This window comes from Notolepis coatsorum, assembly GCF_963971535.1.
Source record: "Notolepis coatsorum genome assembly, contig: SUPER_7_unloc_2, whole genome shotgun sequence".
Classification (NCBI taxonomy): Eukaryota; Metazoa; Chordata; class Actinopteri; order Aulopiformes; family Paralepididae; genus Notolepis; species Notolepis coatsorum.
Genome location: NW_028174879.1, coordinates 1 through 25050, shown reverse-complemented (window position 1 = coordinate 25050; position 25050 = coordinate 1). Strand labels below are relative to the sequence as shown.

At 42.9% G+C, this 25050-nt stretch overlaps 1 protein-coding gene across 1 annotated transcript in view; it reads right to left on the bottom strand.

Annotated features, from left to right (window-relative positions):
- LOC311232724 (uncharacterized protein) overlaps nucleotides 1-14633 on the bottom strand; it is a 41581-nt gene extending 26948 nt beyond the window's left edge. Inside the window, exons 1-2 of the mRNA XM_084338303.1 lie at nucleotides 14527-14633; nucleotides 809-2393 (exon numbers count right to left, since the gene is read on the bottom strand). Coding sequence (XP_084194429.1) covers nucleotides 809-2050 — 1242 coding nt within the window. The 5' untranslated portion in view covers nucleotides 2051-2393; nucleotides 14527-14633. The remainder of the gene's footprint in view (nucleotides 1-808; nucleotides 2394-14526) is intronic.
- Nucleotides 14634-25050: the final 10417 nt, after the last annotated feature.

Here is a 25050-nt window from a genome sequence, read left to right as displayed (position 1 = left end):
ATTGGTATCCATCTTCTTGTCTGACTAAGATGTTAAGAGCATGTCCCATAATGTGGGTGTGTTCCTTTACCAGCGTAGGAACTGTTCTTAGATCAGTGATGTTGGTTCTCAGTCAGTTAGTTCCTACTTAGATGATAAATAACAGGCTGGTATCACACATCTTTAGCTGAAGCAGCTCAGCTCTCTTCTTAGTTGTCAAATAGTAATGAATATATACAAGGATGCTTAGTTAATTTGTCAATTGAAGTATTTGGCCACTGAACAAAGTGCAGTCTTAGAAAAGTGTCCGACACTGTACCTTCTTTCACTGATGCTGCGCCTGCATCTGGACCTCGACAACCAGGTCCAAACAGCTTCAGTGACACAAGGTCCAATACGTCCCTTTGCTCTGCTGTGGCCCTGGTGGCCTTTTAAGGAGGCCATGACATGTTTTAAGAGGCCATGGCATGTTTTAAGAGGCCATGGCATGTTTTAAGAGGCCATGGCATGTTTTAAGAGGCCATGACATCTTGAACTTTAGTTATTTTTCTTCCAGACTCTTACTGTGGGAGGAACGTTTCTGCATGTCCTCAAGCCGCCATAAAAACAGAACACTAGCATCGCTAGCATTTGTCATTGAAACCAAATGGAGTATTGCTCGCTGTAAGCTAACAAGCTATTTAGACCCATTGTTTTCAATGGCAAAGGCCAACAAATGCCATTTTCGGTTAACTCAAATCCCAATTAGGAAACGTTCCTCCCACACGGTGACCGGTGCCTGGCTTAGGGAGACCCCTGGATACCAGGACGGAGGACTCATTGGACTCACCTTATGCTGATCACACAGCACGTGGCACAGGGAGCAGGTGTGGGGATACACCTTGGGAGGATCCGCTGAGAAATCACTGATCATGGTGGGGGTGGGCATGGGCACCCTCCTGGGGCCACCGTGTGGCTTTGACGCAGACGAAGAAGAGGAGGGAGTATGTCTGGTTTGAGACGAGGGCACAGGTTTTAGCCCGTCCCGCGCACGCCGGTAGTCCCGGTCGTGACGAGGTCTGACCTCCCTGCCCGGCGACCGCTTGGTCTTGTGAGCGTCTGCGCCCATCGTGCGGTAGTCCATGTCTCCCTGCCGCTCCGCCTCCATGGGTTCCAGACGAACCTGCCGCCTCCCGGGCGCTCCGTCCGGTTTGCGTTTAGGAGCTGACGGAGAGGCCGGCAGGTACATTTTAACCGTCCTCTTAGCGGGCAGCCGCTCACGTTTGAAAGTCTCTCTGGCGGCGCTGCAGTCCTCTGCCGCCGCCCGGCTGGCGTGACCGTAGTCGATAATGTTCCCCGCCGTCTGAGTCACGGCGAGGAGGCTGGGGACGTCCGGCGAGCGCGAGTGTCCCGCTGAGGAGCGGGACGCGGGCATGTTGCGTGTGCCGTGTGGTTCAGAGTAGGACGAGGAGACGTTTGATTTGTTGATCTGGATGTCCCGAAGGATGAAGGGTAGGGTGTCCGGGGTCAGCTGGTCGTCCGGGTAGTGACTCAGCACTTCCAGATCCTCATTGGAGAGTCCAAAGCTGGCCAGGATGCTGCCGGCACTCTCTGGGGTGTATAACCCCTGGAGGTCCACAACACCACCGTGAGAACCCTGATGCTGCTGAGGAGACTTCCAGCCTGGCATGCCTGCTCCTCTGTGCTGCTGAGGAGGAGGTCCCTGGTGATGGTGGGACTGTGGGCTCGGGCCAGCAAACGGTTTAGTAGGCTGCTGGTAGTTGGACCAGTCCATACCTTGCTGGTGGCCCGGCTGGTTGTCAAAGGTGAGCGGTGCCATGCTGGAGTAGCTTTCTGGTTCCGAAGAATGCCTAGAGATCCCAGGCGCGGTGAAGCGGTGGTCGATGTCCCTGGAGCCCCTGATACCCAGGGCTGACTCCAGCTCGTCAGGCAGCTGATTGGGAGGGGCGAATTGGAAGCCCTGTTGCTGGTGTTGTTGGTGGTGAGGGGGCCCAGGCCTGTTGGGGAAGTGTTGTTGCCCCTGAGGCTGGGAGTGGTGGTGATACATGTTGCTTGAGGGATATTGTGCCATAGTCGGATGCCGTTTGTCCTTTGTTACCGCGGTTATACCTGCAACAGGTGCCGGTCGCGTAGCGAGGAGGTTCAGGAGGGCCAGGTGAGAAGATAAAACTGTTGTCAACCCGTTGCCGTGACGCTGCTGGTTGCCAGCGGTTATGGTTGCTAGAGCACTGAGCTGCTGCAGGGCAACCTGGGCCTGAACCTGGATCTGGGCCAACCGGAGAGCGGTCGCTGCGGCCGCAGCAGCACTAACTACAGGTCCAAATTGGAAATGGCTCCCTTGGGTGCCGGTTCCACTCCCGCCCAGGCGGAGCGAGGGAAAAGGCTGCGAACGACCGTCCGTGAGCTGAGCAAAGCTGGGAGGTGGAAAGCAGAAATATAACGTTAACGATGAAAAAGCTTTGACTTTTAAAATGGGTTTCAGACGAGGTCCTCTCCTGCAGCGGCTCGATCTTCAGCCCCGTCTTGCGGTTTTGATTTTGCCGTTAACCTTCGTGATCTTCCCTCTACATTCACACGTCATCCACCACGCTTCTCTTGCAGGACGGGAGAGCAGAGCAGCGTTATGAACCAACATTGAATCACTCACACCGAGAGGAATTAGCCACTTCAAACAAGCCTGTAGGGATGTGAAAGGTTTGTCAGATAAAGTATGCCTTTAGAGAACCACTTGATAGCTTACGTCCAACGAGCAACACTGAGGTCAACTAAACTCTTGGGCTATAGTGGGCCTCTCTTTGCCAACATTTAAGACACTGTTTAGTAAAGGCTACACCTACTGACTCTGCATGCAGCGCGTGAGGCCTGTGGGCTCTTCAGTCTACTAGACTATGAACCTAAGAAGAACAATCATCCCACTTACCATCCACTGGAACCCATCAACACACACACACAGGAACAGTCCTTAGTAGTAGTCCATTGATTTAACCTTCAGAACAACCTGAGGGCCAATGCTCAAACGTGATGAGCATCAGTTTACATAGAAATGTAATAAAAGCAAGATGATATAGGATATTAATAACCCGGGGTTATCCAAGAGTCTTTCAGTGAATAGTTTTTGCACTTCGAGGACATTATGAGAGGGTGTCTTTTAGGGGTGGGAATCGCCAGAGATCTCACGATACGATACTAAAATGATACTCGATATAGGGCTGGGCGATAAAACGATAACGATAACTATCGCGATAAATTATTTCCTCGAAATAAACATGAAACGTGGTCGCAAAGTTTCGATATATCGATTTTCCAAGCTTGGATATGAGCACACGCACTAACAACCAATCAGTGAAGGAGATGGCCGATAGCGGAAGGAGACCCGGAAGGAGACGCGGAGGTAGGACTCAGTAAACAAGGCTGGCTAGGGCTAATTAGCTTGCACGCGCTATTTTACAGTTTACCTGCCGAGTTGGTGTGTGTTTTGAATTCTGAGGGTAACTGTTATAGTAGTGTGGGGTATACGGTGGATGTCGTTGCAATGAATTGGGCGGAACAGAGTATTTTAGGGTCATTTTTAGTACATTGTCATGAGATACTCCGCTCGGAAACGAGGCTGGCTAGGGCTAATTAGCTTGCACGGCGCTATTTTACAGGTTACCTGCCGAGTTGGTGTGTGTTTTGAATTCTGAGGGTAACATTGTCATGAGATACTCCGCTTGCTTTGGCTAACTGCTAACGTGCGCGGACTGATGACGACATCAACTCGACTCTCGAGACATTCACAGCAGCAAAACAAGTCTATTAATAGCCCGTCCATCGGCGCCGGGCATAATAAGTTAATTAAACTTGACAGACATTATATCGACGATAATTATCGATATCGAGTTATATGAAAATTATTTGATCGCGATAACGTTTTTGGCCATATCGCCCAGCCCTAACTCGATATATCGCGAATATTGCGATATATATATATATATTTTAATTTTTTTTAACTGCAAAGTAAAACTGTCAACATGTTTTATCTAATAAAATAAAGTTTAGTCTGTTCATCTCACTTCAATAATTTTTATAGCAGAACATGGTATTTTCTCAAGCAGACGGATGTAAACACTGTAATCTGTGTTGCATGTACCTGACAAACTGAACTGTTTGTAGGGCTGTCTTAAATACTTCGAAGCTTCGAAGCTTCGTTCGATGGCACAAGCTTCGAACATTAAAAAAAAAATCGAAGTTTAAAAAAAAAAAAATATTAATTTCTTTTTCAAACATTTCTTTTTTCAATTTTTTTTTTTTACTTCGATTTGTGTGTGTGTGTGTGTGTGTGTGTGTGTGTGTGTGTGTGTGTGTGTGTGTGTGTGTGTGTGTGTGTGTGAACTACCCATCCCAGTTAGGACAGCCGAATCCCGTCCAATCTTTCGCCGTCGACTAAAGACTCACTTCTTCAACCATTATCTGAAATGATAAAAAAAAAAAGAAAAAAAAATCTAACCGTGACTAACCTTACTGTCATGCACTTGTCCTAATAAACTAACCTACACTGTAACACGCAACACTTTGATGAACATTGTTACTCAGCTGATAGAGTTGTACCCTTCTTGCTGTCTTGTCGTACAGAACTTGTAAGTCGCTTTGGATAAAAGCGTCAGCTAAATGACTAAATGTAAGTGTGTGTGTGTGCGCGCGCCTTGTAGAATTCCACACATAAGAAAGAAAGATACTGGGATGAATAAACAAAATAGGAAATAAAATGTAGAAATGCATGCAATACATAAATAAATATGAATCTCCATATATGAAATATAACATTTAGATAAGGTGCTACTGAGATGTTTTGGTGAGTTCTTTGTTTTTTTGTGGAAGTTGCCCTTCTTAAAAATGCATGAACATTCACTGATAATTGGTCTGTAGTGGAGTCTACAAGGTCTACATTGCCGGACCATGTAGAATCCGGACCTTGTAGACTGACATAATTCTGTGCATAGTTTAGTCTACACAGGCCATATTTCAAATAATCAAAATCTTACTTCATTCATCTTAAACATTCTTGATTTGGGGGATTGGTAGTTCCCATGAAATCTGAAGTTGTTCAAACGACAACAGCGATCCACCTTGAATTAAATCACACAGCCGAGTGAAACCTTGTTGGATGCGTCACAGTCACGAAAGGGGCTACTTAATTAATTAATCCAACCCACTTTATTTATAGAGCACATTTAAAAACAACAAAGTTTACGAAAGTGCTGTACAAGTCCCACAACATAAGATAAAAAATTTAAAATTTAAATTTAAAAGAAAATATTAATTTGTATTTTTTTCCCCCGAAGCTTCGAATTAAAATCGAAGCTCGGCCCCGAAGCTTCGATTGCCAAAAAAAGCTTCGAAGGTCAGCCCTAACTGTTTGTATTACAGTCATATTCCAACTTAACTGAATGCACATGTGTGTGTGGACTAAGTACTGTACTATTACAGGTATTGAAATGAACAATGCAACTTCCTTATACAATTTTTTTTAATGAATAATTAAATATCGATACTTGGCATCCCTGTATTGATACAGTATCGCCATGCAAAGTATCGCGATACTACTACATATCGATTTTTCCCCCCACCCCTAGTGTCTTTATTCACAACGAGACTCACTGAGAGTTACGCTTTAACCAACCATGACCACTTCACGCTCTAACCATGACCACTTCACTCTCTAACCATGACCACTTCACTGTTCTAACCATGACCACTTCACTGTTCTAACCATGACCACTTCACTCTCTAACCATGACCACTTCACTGTTCTAACTAGAGCTGCCGCGATTACCGCATTACCGCGGTATCGCTGTTACATCACGGCCACCGCAGAGTAGGCTGAATACCGCATAACCGCTGTTTTTTATAATAATAATAATAAAATACCCTCCTCTCGTTGGGCTTGCGGCTCTGCAGATATACCCTACTCCTCTATCGAGGTTCCAAGCGACCCTATTGGGTACCAGAAAAGTCACGTGAAACATTGCAGACCACTGATTGGTCAGAAGAGAGACGCGTCACACGTTGGATCGTCCTGCAGTTTTTTACGTCCTGAATGTCAGCCATTGATCAGAGCTCATCACAATACGGCTAATAACGTTAGCTTTAGCTCCCCGCCGGAGTGGACTACCATCGCTCCTCAGGAGTACTAAACGAGACATAATGATTTTACTGTCTGCAACGAATGTTATAATAAAAGCCCTTCGTTCTATACACTTGTCTGATTGAAAACTTTATTAACAGACCGCAGAATGGGACAACTCAGCACGCTCTGAGCAAAGAAAGGAACTGAGATATGAATTGAGTATTGCTTGCCTTGGTCCGGTAAATCCGCTGATGTTATTGAACGTATAACTATATAATGTTAATGCCACAAAACGAATGCCTTTATTATAAAGTAGTAACTTTATAGTAATAATAATAAGAAAGGGTCGGGGGGGTAACCAGTGCCACCCCTGCCCGCGACACCGAGTGAACGGCGCACGACCAGAGGGGAAACTTCGAATCCGTGTTTCACTTTCAATAACTAATGCGTGCTTGCCGAATCCCAAACAATATTCATGCTGCAAAGTCATCCTCTAAAGATAGACATTTAGACTAGAGGCAGGCTATATGCTATAAAGAGTAGACTACTACTAAAAAAAATAAATGCATTCAAACTTTTTATTTTAATTTTTTTGTGTGCATGCAGTAATAACCGCGGCGGTAGGAAATATTTTGCAAATTTGTGCGGTAAGGAAAACATCAATACCGCGGCAGCTCTAGTTCTAACCATGACCACTTCACTGCTCTAACCATGACCACTTCACTGCTCTAACCATGACCACTTCACTGTTCTAACCATGACCACTTCACTGTTCTAACCATGACCACTTCACTGTTCTAACCATGACCACTTCACTGTTCTAACCATGACCACTTCACTGTTCTAACCATGACCACTTCACTGTTCTAACCATGACCACTTCACTCTCTAACCATGACCACTTCACTGTTCTAACCATGACCACTTCACTGTTCTAACCATGACCACTTCACTGTTCTAACCATGACCACTTCACTCTCTAACCATGACCACTTCACTGTTCTAACCATGACCACTTCACTGCTCTAACCATGACCACTTCACTGTTCTAACCATGACCACTTCACTGTTCTAACCATGACCACTTCACTGTTCTAACCATGACCACTTCACTGTTCTAACCATGACCACTTCACTCTAACCATGACCACTTCACTGTTCTAACCATGACCACTTCACTCTCTAACCATGACCACTTCACTGTTCTAACCATGACCACTTCACTGTTCTAACTTCTAACCATGACCACTTCACTCTAACCATGACCACTTCACTGTTCACATGACCTCACTACATGACCTCACACTACTACATGACCTCACTATAAGGCTGTGTCCCCGAAGCCTGTTTTTGGGATTCGAACTTCGTCAGGATTTTTCGAACGAACGTTCGAATGTTTGTTTTTAATAAAACATTAATTAAAAACATTTAATAATATTTTTTTTATTATAAATATCCTCAAACTAAATCCTCAATTTGAATAAAGTGATTAATCTGATTAAATGAGTCTCTTTTTTATTAAATCAACTTTCTTTAATGAATATAACTTAGCAGTTTTTTTAATACTATAATATTAGTGTAGCCTAATCTTTATCTGCAACTGTGAAGAAAAAACCCATTGGTTTAAACAGAATGAATCTAGACACAAAAGAAATAAAAATAAAAAATAAATTATTAAAAATAAATTAAAATTTTATTTAGAATTCTAATGTTAACGTAACGAACGTTCGGGCTCAGCCTTACCTCACTACAACATGACCTCACTACATCATGACCTCACTACTACATGACCTCACTACAACAGAACCCCCAGTACATTTACATTTAGTCATTTAGCTGAAACGCTTTTATCCAAAGCAACTAGGGGTGGAACGGTATGCATTCGAACCGTACACCGTTCGATACAACCTCCACGGTTCGGGGCATGTGTGTATTGTTCGGTTATATAACGTTAGCCTCGAGCTAGGCTAACGGTACGTTAGCTACGAGCTAACTAACTTTAGCCGTGAGCTAGCAAGCTAACCGTGGAACCGCTCACAGCGAAGTGACTCCACGACACCAGTTCCATTAGTGGGGAAGGGGGGTATGTTGACATGGCTTGACAACAGAGGTTCAAATATAACTGTTTATGTTCAATATGAGCCAGGAGACTAGAGCGCGTGTATCAACTGTGTTGGGACGTACCAACTCCACACACCACTGTGGGGGGGGGGGTATATATATATACAGAACCTCACAGCACAACAGAACCTCACAGCAGAACAGAACCTCACAGCTAGAGCTGCCGCGGTATTGATTATTTCCTTATCGCACAAATTTGCAAAATATTTCCTACGGCCGCGGTTTTTACCGCACGCACACAAAAAATTTAAAAAAAAGTTTGAATGCATTTTTTTTTTTAGTAGTAGTCTACTCTTTATAGCATATAGCCTGCCTCTAGTCTAAATGTCTATCTTTAGAGGATGACTTTGCAGCATAAATATTGTTTGGGATTCGGCAAGCACGCATTCGTTATTGAAAGTGAAACACGGATGCGCAGTTCACTCGGTGTCGCGGGCACCCCCCCGACCCTTTCTTATTATTATTACTATAAAGTTACTACTTTATAATAAAGGCATTCATTTTGTGGCATTGACATTATATAGTTATGCGCTCAATAACATCAGCGTATTTACCGGACCATAGCAAGCAATACTCTATTCATATCTCAGTTCCTTTCTTTGCTCAGAGCGTGCTGAGTTGTCCCATTCTGCGGTCTGTTAATAAAGTTTTCAATCAGACAAGTGTATAGAACGAAGGGCTTTTATTATAACATTCGTTGCAGACAGTAAAATCATTATGTCTCGTTTAGTACTCCTGAAGAGCGATGATAGTCCACTCCGGCGGAGAGTTAAAGCTAACGTTATTAGCCGTGTTGTGATGTGCTGACATTCAGGAAGTAAAAACGTGTGACGCGTCTCTCTTCTGACCAATCAGTGGTCTGCAATGTTTCACGTGACTTTTCTGGTACCCAATAGGGTCGCTTGGAACCTCGATAGACGAGTAGGGTATATCTGCAGAGCCGCAAGCCCAACGAGAGGAGGGTAAATTATTATTATTATTATAAAAAACAGCGGTGACGCGGTATTCAGCCTACTCTGCGGTGGCCGTGATGTAACAGCGATACCGCGGTAATGCGGTAATCGCGGCAGCTCTACTCACAGCACAACCTCACAGTAGAACCTCAACGGATCATGCTCAACGACAATGACACTATTTAACAACCCATCATCTACACTCACAGCACACACATCCACACGCACACACTCACTTTAAATAAACACTCACCGGAACACCCACTCTACTCACTTTAGACACTTTATAATTATTAACAAAGAGATTTGCACTACAACTCATACCTCTTTGCACCTTACCTAAGATGTACCTGATCCCGTTGCTGCATTGTACCTCGCTGTTACCCTTTTTTTTTAAACTCTGTACAGTACATATTGATTGACTGAACACTTTTTGTTTACGTACTCTTGACTTGGTCTATTTTATACTTTGTATATAGCACACTCTCAGGAGCCCAGACAGAAAAAAGCATTTCATGGAAAAATATTCTGTATTTTACTATGACGACTATTAAAGAAACTTGAAAACTATAAGAACCGAGTCACAGTATAACAGAAGCATAACAGAACCTCAATATAGCAGAACCTCACAACAGCACCATAGTAGAACAGAACCTCACAGAATAGCAGAACCTCACAACAGCACCATAGTATAACAGAACCTCAATAAAACAGAACCTCACAGAATAGCAGAACCTCACAACAGCACCATAGTATAACAGAACATCGATATAGCAGAACCTCACAGTACAGAACCTTACAACAGCACCATAGTATAACAGAACCTCAATATAGGAGAACCTCACAGTACAGAACCTCACAACAGCACCACAGTATAACAGAACCTCAATAAAACAGAATCTAACAACAAACTATCGTGTAACAGAACCTCAATATAACATAACGCCACAGTACAATAGAACCCTGCAATATAGCAGAACCGCACAGTACAACAGAACAGAACCATAGCGTAACAGAACCTCACAGTACAACAGAACCATAGCGTAACGGAACCGCACAGTACAATGGAAGTTCAGAACCTCTCAGTTTGGCAGAACACCAATATAAAAGTACCTCAGTATAACATAACCTCAATGTAACAGAAGAACCTCACAATATAACAGAAGCAGAGTTAGTATACAACATAACCAGTCAGAACCTGACAGTATAGCGGTAAGTTAAACTACAGTCACTCTCAGGAAACAGTTATGTTCTGAATGCAGGTCAGCCGCAGACCAGTGCAGTCATGACGTCACAACTCACGTCGTTCCACTTCCTCTGGATTAAAAACGCTAAATTATAAGAAATGCAACCATTTTAATTAAATGCAGACAGTGGTGGATTAGAAACATCGCCCTTTACAAAATGATCCGGTGACTATTAGCAATGATGACCAATGTTATGATGACGAAGCACATTATTCACGTTGAAGAGTTGAGTTTGTTATCTAACCTAATAATAATAATGGTGTGTTTTCTCCCAGAGCTACATCCCTGTCCGGCTCAGAAACAATCATACACATATATATAGGTCTGGTTTACTCCAATGTTTACCAACATAAGACACCTAATACAGCCACACAATACAGTTTAAAACTCATATCTACTATTAGTCATTGTATTTGAGCATCATTTAGCCCCTTCTTTCCCAACAACATGCTAACTTAGCATGACATGACAACATGGTTGGTACCAGTGGATTCCTACGTTTGTCTAGTTTCATTCGTATGCCACCAGTGTCTTCATGCTAACTACGAGTACAGTGTGTATGAGTTATGATTCTGCTCCTGAAGAAGAGTTTAATAAGAGTTACAGTTTAATAAGAGTTACAGAGTGAAGTCCCCCCCACCCTCCCCCACAGCAGCACCAGACACAGACGAAGACAATTACCTGGAACTTGACGACATTAATACCACAGCAAATAAAAACGGACTACACATTTTTCATCTGAATGTAAACAGCATAAAGCATAAGCTGGATGAAATAAGAAACCTGTTTATGAGCGGTAAGGTAGACATAATATGCTTTACTGAAACTAAACTTGACCCATCTGTAACAGATCCTGAAATAGAGTTAGAGAACTATACCATAGTCCGTAATGACAGAAACCAGTATGGAGGTGGTGTTTGTATGTACATGCATAAGGACACCAAATTCATTACCCGTACTGACCTTCATCATGAGACAATTGAAACCGTATGGGTGGAAATTCTATTTGAAAGGGCAAAATCTGTTCTAGTCGGCACAATATACAGACCGCCAGATCAAACTGGCTTTTATGATACTCTGGATGTGTGCTTAGCTGGAGCTGAGGATGCTGAAAAAATTCTTATTGGGGATTGGAACACGGATATGCAACAAAAAGATGCACCCGTCTTCAAATCCTTCAATAGGTTTTGTGATCTGCACGGCCTCAGCCAGCTAATCACCCAACCCACAAGGGTATGTGAATCAACTCAGACTACCATTGACCTCATACTGACCTCTGACAAGTCCAAGATCTCCAATAAAGGGGTTATAGCATGTGGGTTAAGTGATCATTATATGATATTCTGTACCCGCAAAAAGCTAAAACTAAAGGCTGGCTGTCACAAAACAGTCACATCTAGAGACCTCAAAACCTACTCTAGCGAGGCCTTTAACCTGGAACTGGAGAGTCTGGACTGGTCAGATGAACTCAATGGTACACTGGTTGAAGAAACTTGGCTTGGCTTCAAAACCAAATTTTCATCAATACTAAACAACATGGCCCCCCTAAGAACCACCAGGGTAAAAAATCGCACTGAGCCATGGATGCACACTGAAATACTGACCGCTATGAAAGCCAGAGACAAAAAATGCTCTGAGTTTCGTAAAAGTCAGTCAAAGCTTACCAAAAGCACGAGCAGTGAACTCCAAGACCACGTGACTGAACTCAAACTAGAAAGAAACAGACTAAGAAATGACGTAAACTCCATGATCAAAACTGCTAAAAAAAATTTCATCAATGACAAAACCGAGGAAAACAAAAATAAACCATGTGAACTTTGGAAATTACTCAACAATCAACTAGGCTGCAGTAAAAAACTTAAAACCAGGTTCTCAAACATAAACATAAAGACGGACAACACGCTCATCACAGACAAGCTGGATGTAGCCAATTACTTAAACACTTTCTTCACAAACATAGCCACAACACTGGTAAATAATCTACCCTCCCACTCAGGGCAGTATGGGGTAGAACACATAGTAGCATACTACAAGAATCTAGGCGTCCACAAAGACGACTTCAAACTGGAAATGGTAACTACAGATGAGGTACTCAAAAAACTGAGCGCCCTCCAACCAAACAAGGCCACTGGCCATGACAACATCCCCTCCAAATTCCTCAGAGACTCAGCAGCAGCCATCACCCCAGTCATCACACACATAATAAACCTCTCCATAAAACAGGGACACGTCCCCAAGGACTTCAAAATTGCGAGAGTAACACCCCTGCACAAAAAGGGCAGCAAATTAGACCCGGGCAACTACCGCCCTGTTTCTATCCTTACATCCATCTCGAAAGTCATGGAAAAAATAGTATACGAACAGATCGAAAAGTACCACGCGGAAAAAAATCTAATCTACGAATTCCAATCTGGCTTCAGAACATCCCACTCACTGACACATGCCTTCTCTACTTGAACGACCACATCAAACAAGAGGTGGACGCGGGCAAATACTGCGGCATGGTCATGCTGGACCTACAAAAGGCCTTCGACACTGTCAATCACACCATTCTGATTGACAAGCTAAAAGCAATTGGTTTTGATAGTTCATCCGTGAGCTGGATACAATCCTACCTGGAGGGGAGGGAACAGATGGTGGAGGTAAACGGTACCCTATCCCCCCCCTCACAGTGAGCTGTGGTGTTCCACAAGGAAGCATACTAGGACCGCTACTATTCCTAATTTATGCAAATGACATGTCGTCAGCTTGTGACTGCAACTTGTTTCTGTTTGCGGACGACTCAGCCCTGCTGGTCTCTGACAAGAACAAGTTACAGGTTGAAAAAGCCCTCAGCTCGGAACTAGGCAAAATCTGCATATGGCTCGCCGACAACAAACTATCATTACACATGGGCAAAACAGAGTCCATTCTCTTCGGTTCAAATAACAAACTCAGCAAGACCGATGGCTTCTCGGTTACAGTGGGTGACAATATTATCACAAGGAAAGATGAAATTACCTACCTGGGTTCCATCCTAGAGGCTAATCTTTCCTGTGACAAAATGGCATCCAATGTAATAAAAAAAGTCAACCAACGAACGCGATTCTTGTACCGGATCTCCTCTCTGGTAAACAAGAATACCCTGAAGACTCTAGCAGGAGCACTCATTCAAGGGTACTACGACTATGCTTGCACCTCATGCAATAGGAACAAGTTGCAGTCACAAGCTGACGACATGTCATTTGCATAAATTAGGAATAGTAGCGGTCCTAGTATGCTTCCTTGTGGAACACCACAGCTCACTGTGAGGGGGGGGGATAGGGTACCGTTTACCTCCACCATCTGTTCCCTCCCCTCCAGGTAGGATTGTATCCAGCTCACTGATAAACTATCAAAACCAATTGCTTTTAGCTTGTCAATCAGAATGGTGTGATTGACAGTGTCGAAGGCCTTTTGTAGGTCCAGCATGACCATGCCGCAGTATTTGCCCGCGTCCACCTCTTGTTTGATGTGGTCGTTCAAGTAGAGAAGGCATGTGTCAGTGGAGTGGGATGTTCTGAAGCCAGATTGGAATTCGTAGATTAGATTTTTTTCCGCGAGGTACTTTTCGATCTGTTCGTATACTTTTCGATCTGTTCGTATCTGTTCGTATACCCACCCACCCAACCTCCTCCAATGTACAGTTTGTACGCAAAAATTTATATACACTCTTTTTCTGGACACTTTTGTATCACAAACAGTACTGTATTTGCAAATCTGATATGTCATAAATGTATAGATGTAGCAGTACTGTCTATCTGTATGTCATGTATGTCATATCATATGTTATGATGAATTGAAAATGGGGGACCCTGATGTAAACAAGACGAAAGTCTTTCTCTGGTCTGCATCCCCTTAACAATTGTATGTATTGAGCTGTACTGTACTGTACCCATTCTGCAATCTGTTAATAAACTTTTCAATCAATCAATTCAATCAATCAATTCAATCAATCAATCAATTCAGTCTTCACAGAGGAGCCCTGCCGACACACAGCCGGGCGCCAGATGGCCGACAGACAACACGACGCACACTGTCGCCGCGTCGTGGATTCACTCACGTTTTAATAACCAAACATGTGTTCAATAATAATAACTACCTTTCTGTCACTAAATATCTCGACGTGGTGGATCTTTTAGGCTCTTCTTCACCGAAATAATCCCGCTGAGTCTCTCCGCTGTTGTTTTTCTCTTCGCTGATGATGGGCTGGCGATGTCCGCGTCCGCGTGTGACGTCACCTCACCACAAGAGCTGCTTCCTCGAGTCCTCCTCCTCCTTCCTCTCCGTGACGCGGAGCTGCTTCTCTGTACACAGCGCCCCCCGCTGGCCATGGTCGCGTCACTACAAGAGCTGCTTCCTCCTCCTCCTTCCTCTCTGTGACGCGGACTGCTGGGGGCGTCTATACTTTCCGTAGCCGCATTTCTGGCAAGACGCTCTCTGATTGGCCGACGCCTGTTTCTACACTGGTTAAGCTTAGCCACTCTTTCGAAGTTGGTTAAGGTTAGAGTTTGTCTTAGCGCGTGGCGATAGAACGCCAGGTAGTTTGCAGGCTGTTCGACGCGGAAATGGGCAAAGACACAGCTCGTCACGCGACTGGGCACCAGTGGCCAATCAGAGAGCGTCTGCCAGAAATGCGGCTACGGAAAGTATAGACGCGACGCGGAGCGGCTGGGGTCAAGCAGGAGCTGCTCTGTACACAGCGCCCCCCGCCGGCCATGGTGGGGAGCCACTGCAGCCATATTATTTAGAATAGTTTCTGATTCGATTAAATTAGACTCGATTCGATTCAAATACTAATAATAATAATAGGCAAAAAAACAAAGAAACATAAAACCACGGGGGAAACGGAGAACAATATGAATACACAAGAACATAAAAGCACGAGTAACGGATAACACATACAGGAGTCAGGCACCACACACAGCACAAGTGCAGCACAACAAAGACAGGTCTGGCGTCCAACCAGAGTGCAAATGTAACAGTAAAGTACATTAGTAATATACTATGACATAATGTACAGGTGATTAAACTGGGTATAAAATATATTGAGTGATTGATTGATTGATTGATTGATTGATTGATTGATTGATTGATTGATTGATTGAACATTGTATTAACAGATTGCAGAATGGGTACAATACAGTACGGCTCAATACACACAATTGTTAAGGGGATGCAGACCAGAGAGACTTTCGCCTTGTTTACATCAGGGTCCCCCAATTTCAATTCATAATGACATTTATGACATACACGACATACAGATAGACAGTACTGTTACATATTTTTTATTTTTTTATTTTTTTATTATTGCAAAACAAAAATTATTAAAAGTCAGTACTCAACACACAATGCATAATGAAACTAACAATCAAGGTGGCTAAAATGACATGCAAGTACAGAAACAGAAAACAAAAAAAAAGTCTATAATAATATTTTACCGTGTACAGTGTATATCCAACGAAATTACCAATTATACCAATGCCTTATACAGGATATACCCCTAATACCTATTTTCTAAAACCCTACACACATGCTCCAGCTCGAACCCCCCCCTCCCGGACCCCTCCTTGGATAGTACCTCCATTATCCCTCGCTCCTAACCAGACACTACCATTATAAGCTAGCTTTTATTCTCTCCACCACTTCTAACCACATTGACATTTTGGATTCGTTGAGACCCAGAATTCTTGCTGTAGATATTTCTTGATAAATCACATCGAGATATGTAAGAAACCAAACCTTCCGGCACATTTTTTCCGGTTGAAACCAGCGTGATGCGATCAGTTTTTTAGCTACTGTGATACCCGATAAAACCAATCTCTTTAGCTGTGGATTTACTGCAAACTCAAAAACATCATTCAATAGTAATACAGAGGGGTGTACTGGTATATTCCAAGATACGAGTTTTGATAATTGATGGGTCACATCTTTCCAGAATGCCTTAACTGGTGGGCAGTCCCAATACATGTGCATAAATGTCCCTTCGTCTCCATTTGTACATTGGGAGCATTTTGAGTCTTGTTTAAGACCCATTCTGTTCAGTCTTATAGGAGTCAAGTATGTCCTGTGAATATAGTTAAGATTGATTTGTTGATGGTCCGGGTTCCTTGATGTAAGACGGACATTTGCCCATGCTTCTTGCCAATCAAAGTCACTTTCCAGGTCTGGTATATCCCTCCTCCAGACAGAGTCTAGTTGGAGGGTTTCATACGAGGACGTTAGTAATTGATAATAAAAACCTGATACAAAACCTCTCGATGTCTCTCTTTCATAGAAGAATTTGTGGTATCTGTGGTGTTCAACTGGTATGTCTAATGGAACACCGTGAGACTTCAAACATAGCTGTAACTGTAATAATATAATAATACTTTGTGCATATTTCTCCATAACTACAAAAACCCTGGTTATTAAAAATATCTCCTAATGAGTGTATGCCTTGCTCTTCCCATATAGGGAATCTTATAGGACGTTTTTCAATTAAGAGTGCATTGTTATTGAATAAGGGAGTGTGATTATGCCATTTTTGTGGGTTAGGATATTTTTTTTGTGTTTCACGCCATATCCGGATTGCATGGGTAATTATGGGGCCAAATTTCCGCTCACAGTGCTTGGTTGGTAGTTTAGTGTGTGCTATGTCCTTCAGTCTATGTGGGGCTACTATGTTTTCTTCCAATTCTCTCCAGGATACCAATGCCTGGGGATCAAACCATATTGTCAGTACTGTTACATCTATACATTTATGACATACCAGATCTACAAATATACAGTACTGTTTCTGATACAAAAAGAGTCTAAAAAGAGAGTATTTGAGGGGGAAGAAACTGTACATTGGCGGGGTGGGGGAACAATATACATATATATATTTATTATACATTTATACATATATACATTATAATATAATTTTTTTTCTTCTGAGTAATAGTGCTAATCAGATGTATATCACAGATTATTGAGAGTCGGGACAAACAGAAAAGTCTTCTTTATGTTAAAAATCAAGAAATGTATAATAATGGATAATATTTGTTAAATCGAAAGGAAATGTGTATACCCATGTTATTATTCTCATACATTTTGTTACAGTTTCAATTTAATGTGTTTAAATGTATGCTCTGCAGTTAGAAAGTAAGCGGGCAAATACTGCGGCAAGGTCATGCTGGACCTAGAAAAGGCCTTCGACACTTTCAATCACTCCATTCTGATTGACAAGCTAAAAGCAATTGGTTTTGATAGTCTATCAGTGAGCTGGAGGGGAGGGAACAGATGGTGGAGGTTCAGATTCAGATTCAGATTCCTTTATTGAGCCATTTGTGTAAAACACATTGGTAATTGTTGCAGCAATACAGTGTATGCATTCTTTCTTTTTTCACAGTAAACAAACACCAACACAGACAAGAAACGAAAACAGTGCAGTGGGGGATTAATCAATAAATAAAATACATATATATATATATATATAAAGTGAAGTGTGCAGAGATCCAGTACGGACTAGTGCAGTGCAGTCAATGTCATTGAGCCAGTGTCACTTGGGGGCAGAGGGCCTGAGGCATTGATCAGCCTGGCGGCTGAGGGGAAGAAGCTCAGGTACCAGGTAAACGGTACCCTATCCCCCCCCCTCACAGTGAGCTGTGGTGTTCCACAAGGAAGCATACTAGGACCGCTACTGTTCCTAATTTATGCAAATGACATGTCGTCAGCTTGTGACTGAAACTTGTTCTTGTTCGCGGACGACTCAGCCCGGCTGGTCTCTGACAAGAACAAGTTACAGGTTGAAAAAACCCTCAGCTCGGAACTAGGCAAAATCTGCACCTGGCTCGCCGACAACAAACTATCATTACACATGGCCAAAACAGAGTCCATTCTCTTCGGTTCAAATAACAAACTCAGCAAGACCGACGGCTTCTCGGTTACAGTGGATGACAATATTATCACAAGGAAAGATGAAATTACCTACCTGGGTTCCATCCTAGAGGCTAATCTTTCCTGTGACAAAATGGCATCCAATGTAATAAAAAAAGTCAACCAACGAACGCGATTCTTGTACCGGATCTCCTCTCTGGTAAACAAGAATACCCTGAAGACTCTAGCAGGAGCACTCATTCAAGGGTACTACGACTATGCTTGCACCTCATGGTACCAAAGCACCTCAAAGACACTAAAAAACAAATTACAAACATCTCAAAACAAGCTAGTCAGACTACTGCTTGACCTGACTCCTAGAACCCACCTCACCCCTGCCCACTTTGACAACCTAGGATGGCTTAGAGTAGACGACAGAGTACAGCAACTTGCAATGGGCCTGGTCTACAAGATACACTACGCGACCAAGATACCCATGTACATGTCAAAATACTTCCCAAAGGTCAGTGAATACCACGATCACAACACCAGAGGGAGCTCCACAAATCATGTAAAACCCAGATTCGGCTCAAACAAGGGACTAAACACGTTTCGCAATTATGCCACATCAATGTGGAACGCCCTACCTAAAGCTGTAAAGGAATGTGAATCACTACCCACTTTCAAAAACACTCTCAAAAAACACCTACGTGAGACTGCAATTCGAAACTGGCCCCTACAAATGTCCTAACCTAGTTGTACAGTAAATGACCAAGTAAGGCTTTGTCAGGATTCCAATGTACAGTGTAAAATGTGTGTGTGTCCCCTACCCAACCCCCCCCCCCCCCCCCACCTCCAATGTACAGCCCTCACCCACCCACCCAACCCCACCCCACCCACCCAACCTCCTCCAATGTACAGTTTCTACGCCAAATGTATATACACTCTTTTTCTGGACACTTTTGTATCACAAACAGTACTGTATTTGCAAATCTGATATGTCATAAATGTATAGATGTAGCAGTACTGTCTATCTGTATGTCATGTATGTCATATATGTTATGATGAATTGAAAATGGGGGACCCTGATGTAAACAAGACGAAAGTCTTTCTCTGGTCTGCATCCCATTAACAATTGTATGTACTGAGCTGTACTGTACTGTACCCATTCTGCAATCTGTTAATAAACTTTTCAATCAATCAATCAAGTCAAGTCAAGTCAAGTCAAGAGTTTTATTTGTCACGGCATACAAGTATACAGTGAAATGCGGGGGGTCTTGCCCGCAAAGATTGTGCATAATACAGTAATACAATAATACAATAATAAGAATCCAAGGGATGAGATACGACATTTGTGCAATAATACAAGTAATTAAAGTAGGGCATATCAGGTATATGTACATGAGTTTTTCAAAAGCATGGTAAGACATGCTAGGTCCTGTGATAGTGCAATACACTGTTAGCTACAGTTGGGGCACTGGGTCTTATGTACACTACTATACAATGCCAGTGGAGGTTTCTCTATGACAACACGTGAAACACAAATTCACTCATAATTCATAATTATTATTAATTTACACATATATATATATATATATATATATATATATATATATTAAAAAAAAAACTATATATATATATTTTTTTTTTAATTATTATTATTATTATTTTTTATTATAAATGTTTTCCTCTGTAAAATAAATGCCAGTGAATTTTTTTTTTTTTTAAATGGCCAAAATTTACAGCTCTGAGCAGGCCTGCACTGCAGTATTGCCTGCAGTAATTATTCGTGAAGAAAACTTCACAGGTGTGACCCATTGTTAAATAAATAATAAATAACAGCTAATCAAAATAGGCTATTAACTTCATCTAAGCACGGTCTGTGCAGTTAAACTCTTGCCATTGAATGGAGGGTTGATTGATTGACAGCCCTTGACATCCAATACACGGAGGTTGAATATGATTGGCAGCCTTGCAAATCCAATCAGAGATTGCTGCATTGCAAAGTCAAAACGGGACCAGCTGCATGTCCGGAGGATAGGTTTAGCTCGGGCCAATCTCATGCAAAGTCAAAACGGGACCAGCTGCATGTACGGAGGATAGGTTTAGCTCGGGCCAATCTCAAGTTTCTCAAGTTTCTGTAACATAAAGAAGCATTTTGTATAAAAGTATTCTGTACTTCTGTATGACAACTAATAAAGAAACTTGAGAAACTTGAGATTGGCCCGAGCTAAACCTATCCTCCGGACATGCAGCTGGACCCGTTTTGACTATGTGAAAGTTGAGACTATGAGAAAGTTGTTGTTTAGAAGTTAGTAAGATGTACAGCTATAACAAGTCAAGTCAGGCTAAATTAAACTTTGCGCCAACATTAGGACCGAAGTATAAACCAGCAACTGAGCAACATGAAGAAGTGGACTTATGCATCTGGATCAGAAAAAACGTTGTGGATGAAAAAGTAAGTAGGCTACAGTGCTTGTATGCTAACAGTAGCTAGCCAGCTTAGCCTACATCACAATGATAATCACCAAGCTAACTTACTGTACACTCTGTAGGGCTGGGCAATTAATCGAAACAAAATCACGATATCGATTCATAGACCTATGCAATCTCATTTCTAAGTTATGACTATTTTCTTTTATTAAAAAAAAAGTTTTAATTTTTTTAACTTTTTAAATTATTTTATCTGGGTTGAACATGATCTGTGGAACTCCCTCTGGTGTTGTGGTCGTGGTATTCACTGACCTTTGGGAAGTATTTCGACATGCACATGGGTATCTTAGTGGTGTAGTGTATCTTGTAGACCAGGCCCATTGCAAGTTGCTGTACTCTGTCGTCTACTCTAAGCCATCCTAGGTTGTCAAAGTGGACAGGGGTGAGGTGGGTTTTAGGAGTAAGGTCAAGCAGTAGTCTGACCAGTTTGTTTTGTGATGTTTGTAATCTTGTTTTTAGTGCCTTTGAGGTGCTTTGGTACAATGAGGTGCAAGCATAGTCGTAGTACCCTTGAATGAGTGCTCCTGTTAGAGTCTTCAAGGTATTCTTGTTTACCAGAGAGGAGATCCGGTACAGGAATCTAGTTTGTTGGTTGACTTAGTTTTATTACATTGGATCCCATTTTGTCACAGGAAAGATTTGCCTCTATAGGATGGAACCCAGGTAGGTAATTTCATCTTTCCTTTTAAGATAAGATAAGATATTCCTTTATTGATCCCCTTGGGGAAATTCAGGCATCATAGCAGCATGGGGGAAGGGGGGGGTACAGGTAGTGAAAACAACACAAGCAGTGTAAACAAATAGGTCAATATAATTTACTATCTAACTAACTGAAATATACATTATTCATTATTCACAGTATCACAGTATCCACATAAGGTGCAGTATGCATAAGGTAGTGTTATTGTCCTACTTGGGTTCCTATTAGTTCTAGGTCGATGTCTGGCAGCAGTCGCTGCCCACTGTTGTGGAGCCTGATGGCCACTGGTATGAAGGACTGTCTGAGGCGGTTAGTTGAGTGTCGGGGGGGTATGAGTCTGTGGCTTCCTTGTCACCTTCACCTAATATGTTTTGATCTGGTCAGGTGTGCTGTCACCTAAAATGTTTTGATCTGATCAAGTGCGCTGTCAACTAATATGTTTTGATCTGGTCAGGTGCGCTGTCACCTAATATGATTTCATCTGGTCAGGTGCGCTGTCACCTAATATGATTTCATCTGGTCAGGTGCGCTGTCACCTAATATGTTTTCATCTGGTCAGGTCCGCTGTCACCTAATGTTAATATGTTTTCATCTGTGTCCACTGATTACTGACACACAGTGGGGGATTTTTTTAAAATATTATTTAATATATAATATAATAATTTGTGCTTCACCTAAAAATTTGGTCAGCAGCCTGTCAATCTACAGTTATCAGTGGCGGACTGGGACACAAATTCAGCCTGGGACATTCAGATGCACCAGCCCACACACCGGCCCACACACCGGCCCACTAGGGTTGCCACCTTTGACCAATAAAAATAAGAATAAGGGCGCCCAAACTTTTTGTTGCGGTTTTGGGGCGTTTTTTGGCAAAAATGGGCGGATTTTGTCACTATTTTTCTTTTTTTTACTTTATTTCGGTTTTAGGGTTAGGCTTAGGGTTATGTTATTTCATTATTTTGGGGAGCCAGCCCCCAAACTCCTGAAATGCATAGAAATCTATGAAATCTAAATAAAACAATCTATGACATTTATATTAAAAAGAGCTAGCCCCCCAAACCCCTAAAATACATAGACATATATGCATTTTGGAACAGTTACTATATATAGTCAAGAAAGCATTTAGTCATACTTAAAGTTTAAAGTGCTTTATTTGCATTTAACATTGTTTAAATAAATTGGCTGAACTATAGCCTCAACTTGAGCATAATACTGTATGAATATAAAGTGCTGTAAAAACAAAGCCTGGGAACACTTTTACTGAAAGAGGACAATAATACAATGAAACACTTGTGTGACCCAAATTAAAAGATTAATAAAAAATAAAGTGCAAAGAAGAGTAGGCTCCTGGCTGCCAGGGCAGGTAAATAGAAATACTGACATCTAGTTAAAAACACAACCAGATAAATAAGATGTAATATCCCATACCGAATCAATCTCAGGAGATGTTTCAGTTATGAAGAACTGTGACACCTGTGCTTGGGTCCTTTGTGTTCTTATATTTCGGGAATATTGTTCTCCTGAGGCATGCTGTCTGATGTCAGTCAGTCCACCATGCGCCACAGAAAACACCTACATACTTTACAGTTTTTGTTTTGTAAACATCTCCACTGACGCACGCTATCAAGCCAGTGGTTTGCCTCTTCCCACTCAGGTCTGTATTTCTGGAGGCGTCTTGTCTTTTTAGGACGCTGTGGAGTCACAGTGTCTGCTGTAGACATTTTCAAAGCGTCTTCGAAAAGAAATCACGCAGTGCGCAGACGGAGGATTGGCACAACGGCACAGAACTCTTCTTAGCAACGTGAAAGCGCTAATTCTCATTGGTCGGTGAGCTGCTGAGCGCACGGCCATCATACCAGAGTTGCCAAGTCTGTTTATTTTCCGCAACTTTTGGACACAATTTTGATTGTTTTTGTAGGTCGGCTGGCTTATTTCTCTCGCTAAACTGGCAAACTTAAAATACGGGACAAAGGGCGTCCCGTATCAGTTCAATACGGAACGCGTTTTTTAGTTTCCAATTACGGGACGATTCCGTATTTTAAGGGACGGGTGGCAACCCTACGGCCCACATTAGTGGCCCACACACTGGCCCACACACTAGCCCACACACTGGCCCACACACCGGCCGACACACTGGCCCACACACCGGCCCACATACTGGCCCACACACTGGCCCACACACCGGCCCACACACTGGCCCACACACCGGCCCACACACCGGCCCACACACTGGCCCACACACTGGCCCACACACCGGCCCACATTAGTGGCCCACACACCGAGTCACACACTGGCCCACACACTGGCCCAAACACTGGCCCAAACACTGGCCCACACACTGGCCCACATTAGTGGCCCACATACTGGCCCACACACCGGCCCACACACTGGCCCACACACTGGCCCACACACCGGCCCACATTAGTGGCCCACACACCGAGTCACACACTGGCCCACACACTGGCCCACACACTGGCCCACATTAGTGGCCCACACACTGGCCCACACACTGGCCCAAAAAAAAATAAAAATAATTTTTTTTTTTTTTTTTTTTTTTTTTTTTTGGGCCAGCCCACTTTGGTTCCGGCCCATCGGGATTCGTCCCGAACGTCCCGATGGCCAGTCCGCCACTGACAGTTATACTATGTGTCCTTATGCTAGCTTTCTATCCATCTATTTACTATACAAGAACCACTCCCGTTCTTGTTTTTAAAGTGACCTTTCATTGTGTAAAGTGACCATAGTGTGAGCGTGTGCAGCATGTGTGTGTGTGTGTTCATGTTAAAGTGACTGCTAGTGTGTGAGCGTGTACAGTGTGTGTGTTGTGTGTGTGCTCATGTGTGCTTGTGTGTGGAGAGTTCAGTGTTCAAGGCTCTGATGGCCTGGGGGAAGAAGCTGAGCCGAAGTCTCTCTGTCCTAGTTGCTGGTGTTTGCAGGCGTTTGCCTGACCTCAGCAGCTTGAACATGCTGTTGTTGGGGTGGTGAGGGTCTTTCATTATCCAGCAGGCTCTGGATTTGCACCTCTTGTTATATAAGACCTGCAGGGGTGGTAGTGCCAAGGGTGTAAAGTACTTGAGTAATTGTACTTCGTTACAATACTTAAGTACTGTTTTGGGGGATTTGTACTTTACTCGAGTATTATTAGGTTTGTATACTTTGTACTTTTACTCCATTACATTTCAGAGAAAAAAACATACTTTTTACTCCTTACATTTAACAGGAAGTGACTGTCTGATAGAGAATAATACCGCGTCTATACTTTCCATAGCAGCATTTCTCTCGGGCTAGACGCATTAGCGCTTACAGTGGGCGTGCACTGGTTTCATCGCTGTATCCGTCGCAGCCAATCAGTGCGTAACGCGCTGTGCGTTGAAATATGATGTATTATGATGGAAGCCGGGCGCGTTTTCAAGCGATCTATATCATCTAAGCAAGCAGCGTCTATACTTTCCGTAGCCGCATTTCTCGGAGACGCTCTCTGATTGGCCGACCTCAGTTTCTACACTGGTTAAGCTTAACCACTCTTCGAAGTTGGTTAAGGTTAGAGTTTGTCTTAGAGCGCGACGGCAAGTTCTTTCGACGGTTAAGCTTTGG